The 8124-nt window shown below is 48.4% G+C and overlaps 1 protein-coding gene across 1 annotated transcript in view; it reads right to left on the bottom strand.

Annotated features, from left to right (window-relative positions):
* Positions 1–2201: 2201 nt before the first annotated feature.
* The window catches only part of LOC307055622 (BCL-6 corepressor-like), a 792095-nt gene continuing 786172 nt past the window's right edge, over positions 2202–8124 (bottom strand). The window contains 5 exon segments of the mRNA XM_079707827.1: positions 2202–2694; positions 4123–4279; positions 4438–4515; positions 4951–5096; positions 6247–6413. Coding sequence (XP_079563953.1) covers positions 2442–2694; positions 4123–4279; positions 4438–4515; positions 4951–5096; positions 6247–6413 — 801 coding nt within the window. The 3' untranslated portion in view covers positions 2202–2441.

Here is an 8124-nt window from a genome sequence, read left to right as displayed (position 1 = left end):
TCCAGAAAAACTTCCTTTACAAAGCCAGGCGACGGGCTGGATCTGGCCCACCAGCCAGAGTTTACCTATCCCTGATCTGCACCATCAAACTATTAAAAAGCCTCATGTCAAATTATTAACTAACTTTAGGCCTAAATACAGTCATTATAACCACTGTAAAGTTGTTAAGGCATTATTTTAAAAACTGTATTTACAAATTGCTGATGTACTGACTTTTATTAGTTTAAAAACTACAACAGCTAATAAACACTTGATTCATTTAAGTCTTGAAGACTAGAATGGCATAGTTTCTTCACAGTATTACAATAAAAGTTTTCAGTAAAAAAACATACATAAAAGTATTATTAGGTATTATATATTAAATCTCTTATTTCTAAAATTAAGTGGACTATCATTACTAAATGGTAGAATCCCAAACTGAAAACCGGTCATATTCTTTCAGCAAAATGAAAGCTGCGCTCACATGTATCAAAAGACAAAAATTAGGGCTTCCCTGGTGGCGCAGTGGTTGAGAGTCCGCCTGCCAATGCAGGGGACATGGGTTCGTGCCCCGGTCCAGGAAGATCCCACATGCCGCGGAGCGGCTAGGCCCGTGAGCCATGGCCGCTGAGCCTGCGCGTCCAGAGCCTGTGCTCCGCAACGGGAGAGGCCACAACAGTACCACACACACACAGAAAAAAGACAAAAATTAACTGCCTTCTGTATCAATATATTAATGTGTTTCAATCACATATGTTTTCATGAAAGTTTAAACATAAAATCACCTTTAAGATCTAGGCCATGTGATGTGCTCCTTGCCATGTCAGAATACACCCCGTGACGTTTACTTAACTTGTCTTAAGTGTGATAGAATTCTTTATACCTTGACAAATAACTAAAAGGAAAAAAAAAAAAAACCCCACACACAATAAGATGAAGAGCCTATACATTTGTCAATCTTGACTTATTTGCTTTTCTTGAGTCAGTTGGAAGTTTATAGCCACATTCTCAAAATCATTAACTACAATCTTCCCAAACAGGTAATTGACGAACAGATGCATTCTAAAACTTGTCAGTAACAAAGTGCTATTCCAGTTTACAGCAACAGTTTAATTCTATTTAGATACTAAAACTGAATACACTGAATACTGCAAACTCTATTCCCAACCACTCAGCAAAGTACTACATACCTTTTCAGATATAGGGAAAAAAAGAAAAAAGAGAAAAAGCATACGATTCTTCCTATTTTCATTTCCAAAGATACATCCCAATCTTAATGATCAATCAGAGATTTAAACGTCAACTATAAACCCAGTATACTGCTGCTATGCAGTGTACTAGAGCAATAGAAGAGAGAGGACCTCAAACCCTCTGTTCCCTCAAATTCAAAGGCAGGCTTCCTGACCCCTCCAGACCACTACTGGACACAGGGAAGGCACACTAATGTTTCAGGACCCCAACCAACAGTCACCTGCTTTGTGATTACTTCCATGACACACCCTCACCAACACCACTGAGTTTGCTGCTCCTACGGGACGTTACATGTATTTACTATTTTAACACATACCACAGTGCATCATAATTATGATTGCAGATAGATGTTCTAACAATTTAAAGAGAATGATGACTTTTTTGCTCTTTACATCTTGCTATTTCCCGTCCCATAATATTTCTTGAAGCGAAACCATAAAATATAGACAAACACAAAAAACAGAAAATATACAAACGTGTGCTTTGCACCTTAACGCAAACTTAAGTAAAATTAGTTCTGACAGTATCCAGCATGACAAACTTCCATGGTACAAATGAGAATGGACCAAGGTTTGAGCAGGTACAGGAGACAATCCAGGCATGAACACCACCAAGGAAAGGTAGACAGGAAGTAACATGGTGTGTAGGAAATCACGAGACCAGTCTGATGGGAAGAGACTTAAACAAGACTGAAACTCACTTTCTAAACCTCCATCTCCAACTGGACAATTCGCAGGACACAGGTGCACCAAAGTGGCCAATTTATTCAATCCCTTTAATATGGAGGAAGAGTTTAAAATTTTACTGGTTTAATTTGCCCCAAAAGCAACTCTCAACAGTTATGGCCTCTGTCGTCGGAGCTTTGTATGAAATTAAGTCAAAGTGTGGCGCTCCTTTGCCTTTTTTTTTCTCCTTAAAAAAGAAAAGAAACAATTGTTCCGAGTAAAAACAAACATATTCCAAAGCATGTGTACATTGAAAAATAAAGAAACTTTATTAACAACTTCATAAAAACTGACTTAAAATTTTAAAAAGAAAAAAACATGTTTTGAAGTCCTTCCGACTGGAGTCGTGTCTCATAGTGTCCTTTCTTTACAGAAATAGTCGTATTATGACACATATGCACAAGGATTAACACCATGACACACTGTACACGGCGGGCCCCAGCGAGCTCACCAGTCGTCGTCTGAGTCCAGGTCTCTGGGGAGGATTCACTCCACGGATGAGCCCAGCAGAGTCTGAAGCTCGTTCGTGAACTCCACCAGATCTAAGAGCTCCTTACTTTCTGGATTACAGGACTCCAGGTCTTTGGGGCAAGAGAATAAGAGACTTGCTGACACTTGCCGGCAGAACTCGGCCTCCGCGATGGTGACAATTTCCACATTTGGGAAATTGCAGCGGAATATGCAGGAGGACATTTGCAGTTTCTTGAGCAGGTCTGAGAGCAACAGCCAGTTACGAGGCCTACACCAGAGAAAGGACAGTGGTTTGAGTTTCCGGCAAAATTAGAGGCGCTCCCAACTATGAACTACCCGTCTCCTGGCGGTGAAAGGGCCTGCTACTTCCACTTTGATTACCCCACCCCCACCCCACTTCTCACTGTCCTTAGAAGATCTACTTCTTCTTTTTTTTTTTTTTTAATTTTATTTATTTATTTATTTTCGGCTGCGCTGGGCCTGTTGCGGCGCACAGGCTTTCTCTAGTTGTGGCTCGCGGGCTCTAGAGCGCAGGCTCAGTAGCTGTGGCGCACGGGCTTAGTTGCTCCGTGGCATGTGGGATCTTCCCGGACCAGGGCTCGAACCTGTGTCCCCTGAACTGGCAGGCGGATCCTTAACCACTGTGCCACCAGGGAAGCCCGGAAGATCTACTTCTAGCGGGGGAACTCTGGACTCATGTGCATGTGTTAAGAGACCACCTAGGGCGGATCAGCCAACTTAGACAAAAGCAGGAGCAGCGCCCCTGAACGAGCCTCGTTGCAGGCCACCCCAGTGCTGCCTTGGCTCTGGTCACAACTCAGGTCACCCCTCTCCAAGTAAGTGCACCCCGTTCTAGTCACTGGGGAAAACCAGTCTGTATGCCAACCCAAGGGAGATGGCAAACACCTCTTTGACCTCTCCTCTCCTCCGGCCCTCACGGAGAGAGCATGAGAAACACTCGAGGTCACCTGGCTTTCCTTTCCTTTCCCACACCTCCAACCCGCCCCTCAATGCTGCCGGGAGTGAGGCTTTTTCGAGAAGGGAGGTGGTACAATCCTTCCTGATACCCTGCCACGCTTTATGATCTCTATCCCGAATACAATGTCACCACAAAGGCAGACACGTTCCCAGCCTCAGAGTCCAAGGAGGATGCTACTCCTTAAGCACCGGGGTCAACACACAGCAGAGCAAGCTCTCCTGATGTGTTCACTCCGAAGGGTTGGTCATGGGGCACAGTGGCCCGACCGTGGGGACAAGACTCGATCTAAGCAAATCTGAAGACACATAAGATGCCAGGTGCCACATACGGCTTTCTCTAATCTTATACGAGAAGAGGGTACACATCAGTATCGTCCCGTGGACCTCACGCGCCTTGGAAGGCCCCTATGGTAGCCATTTGGGGAGGATCCCTTCCCCAAGAGTTTAGTGACTGAAACTGTGCAATTGCAGTCGCTGACTCCCGTGTCCTTTGGGCTCTAGGGGTGTGTTCCAATGAGGGCAGTTGGCTGGGGAGCCCTCCCACCCCCCAAACTTTTCTGGAAAAGTTCCACTGCATTATGTGAGGTCGGTGGACACTTGGTGAGGAATTCACTCACCCCCCAACCCATCCACCCTCATCTGCTGAAGGGGACTTCTAACTCCTGCCACCCCACAGAGCAGCTGGGCTGGCTCTCGACCACACGCTGGCCACGCTCACCCCTGAGCGACGGACACCTGGACGTTATAACACGGCAAAAGGGGGTCTTCGGAAAATTCAGATTCCAATAGGTCACCATAGGCCTCGTTGCTGCCATCCTGGTCCTCCGGTCCTGGGGGATTTGCTAAAACATCGTAACCACTTTCATCATCTGGTTCTAAACGCGGGGGCAAACAAGAGAGAGGTCAGTAAGCTGGAGCAAGATTCCAGCTGTTCGCCAAAAAGGACCCTGGAAAAATTCTTTCCCAAGCAAGTCCTGCTCACAGCACCACCCCCACCCCCACAAGCCCAACTGAAACGAACAAGGCTGCTCACCACACACACAGCTGCCAGAGAACTCCGAAGAGCAACCGGGGCTACCATCGTCAGGAGCCTGCAGGTTATTTAAACAGTCTGGAGAGAGAGGGGGAGAGAGAGAGAGAGAGAGAAACAAGATAACGCCTGCTGGTAAGAGGCAAATGCTGCTGGAGTTCGGGAACATCTCACGCTGGGGCTGGTGTCACCTCCTGATAAGTCCCACTGCACACGCCTCCAGGTATCTGACTGAAACCTCCCCACGCGTCCACCCGCCTTCCTGAGGGACTGCCCGTCTCACCGCCCCAGCCTGCCAAACAAAAGCTAGCCCGGCTAGCTAAGAGTTTTCCAGTCCCCCACCTCGCAAAACTCAAAGTATGTATCTCTTCTTTGACAGACTAACGTTGGGCCGCTTTTCCCAGTAAAGGGTCACTTAGAGTAAACGGGGGGTGGGGGTAGGGGGAACCCAGGTGAAAGGCTGTGAAGTCACCGTCTAGATGCTTGAACAAGACCGTGTCTTGACCTCTGCCGTACCTGTTAAGAACTTCTCCAGAAGTTCGCTGTGGTTCACTTTCTTGATGGTTCTACCTGAGTATGTAGCCAGGGTAGGATCAGCACCGTAGGAGAGGAGCAAGCGGACAATTTCGAGATGATCATTCTTGACAGCATCGTGGAGAGGCCTAGGAGAGGTGCGGGGGATTACACCCGTGCACGCGACGCTTGCTTCTAAGGACACGGGGCAAAATCGAGCGTGTGCGGCCAAGCCTCAGAGGCGCGCTATTTCACCGAGGAGGTGAGTGTACGGTCGCTGCGACAAATTACTCTGTTATTTCAACACATAACCCTTTACGGGACAGGTGAAGGGACCATCTCAGGCCTAATTCTTCAATGCACATCTCTCTTAATGCATGGCCCAAGGAGGAACTCAGGCCACGATGAAAACGTTTCCAATGAACTTAAATAGTGACAGACTGTAAGAAGGTAACGTACGGCGGGGTGGGGGGAAGAACCCCAGCACCACGGAAGCAGATACGACAAGCCATTGTTACACCATTACAAACAAAACCCAAAAAGTGCAGTTTGTAAAAGAAACTAGGGGCAAAGCGGAACCTCTCCTGAAACCAACTTGGAGATGCGTGATCAACCCTCTCGCCCAGAAGCAGTCGACAGGCAGGGCGAGTTCTCAGGAGGATACAGAGTCCTCCTGCCCGTGTCCGCTGGGGTCAGGAACACTGTCCGCAGTCCCATCCAGAAAGGATGCTATTTGGAAACCATGAACCACCAAATACCTTACGGTTTTGCTAATTTTATGACTGTCAGGAAAGCCCCAGTGCCCTGCCTCGTGGTGGCATCCCAGGTACAACCGGGAAGATGCTTGGGCTGACTCAGACCTGGGCCTCTGGCCAATAAACCGAGGTCAAGGACAGAGTGGGGGCCAGGCCCGGGGATGTGGGTGGACACGGCAGGTCCTATCAAGCCAGTTGCCACTGGACCTGTCTGTTCTCCTGCAACTTTCAACTCACATATATGTTCAAGATTGAGATTCAACAGACGCTGGTGAAGAGTCCAGGGTCTTAAAAGAGAACACCCCTGATTATTCATGCAGGCTCAACATTTTCAGGGACTTCTGTCCATAAGAGCGTCACAGAGTTTTAAAGTTCTATGTAAATTTGCCAGAAAGATCTGTCCGATTCCATTCTAGAGGACTCCGCCATCAGTGTGCTTACAAGGCACTCACTCTCCATCTTTCCTTCTGGGGTTCCCCGCACACCCTGAGAACCACTGCCTATGCCCCAGCAGGGCCAGGCCAAGAGCAAGACCGCCACTGACCCGGTTCCATCCTGGGCACTGCAGTTGACATTGGCGCCATATTCAAGGAGGTGTCGTACGATGTTGAGCCGACCTCTTGCACAAGCCTCGTGCAGGGCACAGTAACCCGCGTTGTCGCGGTGGTTCACATCACAAATCTTGTTCTCCAGGCAGTACAAGACCACTTCCTATGGGGAGAGGAGAGGAGAGGAGAGGAGATACCATCAGACACCATACAGTGAACCTTGTAAGCGTGACCTCCCCATAGCTTGGCGGTGCCCACTTTCAAAGGCATACATCCTTGGGGCCAAAAGCCCACCATGGCGCGGGCAGGCGGCAGGCATCCTGGTGGGGGGCGAGAGTGCGTGAGAAGGGCTTGGAGATGCAGACAGTGTTGTCTAAGGCTCTGCTGCACCAGTGGCCTGGCCATGGGCAAGTTACCCTTGAACTTCTCCAAGCTTCCACAGGGCTGCTGAGAGGACGCATTCGGATAGCGATTCGGATAGCGATGAAAGCCCTCAGCCCAGGGGCCGACATGACCAGTACAGAGGTGTCACGGCTGCTAACATCTTAGATGACACATTGCCAAGCACAGACCATTCTCACTTGATGGGTCTGTTCAGTCAGTGGCAGTGGACGATAACACAAGTTTAGATAAAAGTATGGATGACCAACACTTAAAGAGAGCTTAAATCAGCCAGAGAACATTCCCCAGCTTAGAGAAGCAGGGACACCCAGGTCAGCTACATCCTCGCACCCCTTGTTAAGACCCCAAATCAGACCCTGGGCCTCAGATGCTCTTGTCTGTACGTTAAGTGGAGTTAAAGAGAAGCTCTCTCCCTCCATCCTCGAGGAATGACACAAAATGCCTCCAATAACCCCACCCTCTATTTTGCCTCACTCCACCCTCTCGAGTAAATATGAAAATTTTAGACTGATTCTGCCCCAAGTTAATGACAGGAACCTGATACACCACAGGCTGCAACCTCCACATTTCAAGAATCAAATAAAACGTTCACCCCCGCCCCCAGAGATGTTCTGTGTCAACACTGTGCGTTAGAATCACTGTTATTAACCTTATTTCTTTGGCTTGTTAAAATATTAATATGAACCACTCTCAGTAAGCAGAGCAGGAATTTATTCAATGTTTTATTACCTTAAGAAAGTTTTCAGACACATCGAAAGCATTTGCCACCAGAAAACACGTTATACTGTTTATACTGGGTAAGTCGTGCCCAGCAGAGAGCCGTCAGGTTCTGAGAGCTGGGAGTAGGCAGAACGTGCATGTGGCCTAAAACATGGTCTGCAGGGTAAGGGGGGATGGGATGGGGTCAGAACAGGCCTCCTTGTGACATCTCTCAGGTAACTCATCTGTTAAACCTAAAACGGGGGTCATTCTAGCCGCCCATAAGTGCGAGATGGGTTCTGTAAAACCTTTTATGCCCTTTGGAGGACACGCCAATCAAAGGTGACCACTCACTTGGGAGCGAACTAGAATGTTCCATTTGCTTACCACGTGAACCCAATGGGGCATGCTGGTAAACCTGGCCATCGGTGCCCTGTTACTTCAGGTCACTGCAGCAGCTCCCTTCCAAAACAAGAGGAGGAAGAGAAAAGGCACACCCACGAATGCGTTTCTCCGTTTACATCCCAACCTGCCAGAAAGCCCACAATCCTCTGGGCTCCCAGGCCACCTGCCCCGAGCCCTGGTATCCAGGATACCGCATGAAGCTGCTGCTCTTTTAGCAGGCCCTCACTAGCTAGACTTGAGTGGACGGCTGCAAGCTAATGAGTTGTGTGCCCCAGCCAGGGAGAGGCCCTGTCACGTGGCTCTGGGATCAGGTCTGAACGCCACCAACTGCTGTGCACACATCAATTTACTCAACCCAGGGTTTATTT

This window comes from Hyperoodon ampullatus, assembly GCF_949752795.1.
Source record: "Hyperoodon ampullatus genome assembly, chromosome: 7".
NCBI lineage: Eukaryota > Metazoa > Chordata > Mammalia > Artiodactyla > Ziphiidae > Hyperoodon > Hyperoodon ampullatus.
Note: the sequence above shows the minus strand (reverse complement) of the source record. Positions and strands in the feature narration are given on the sequence as shown.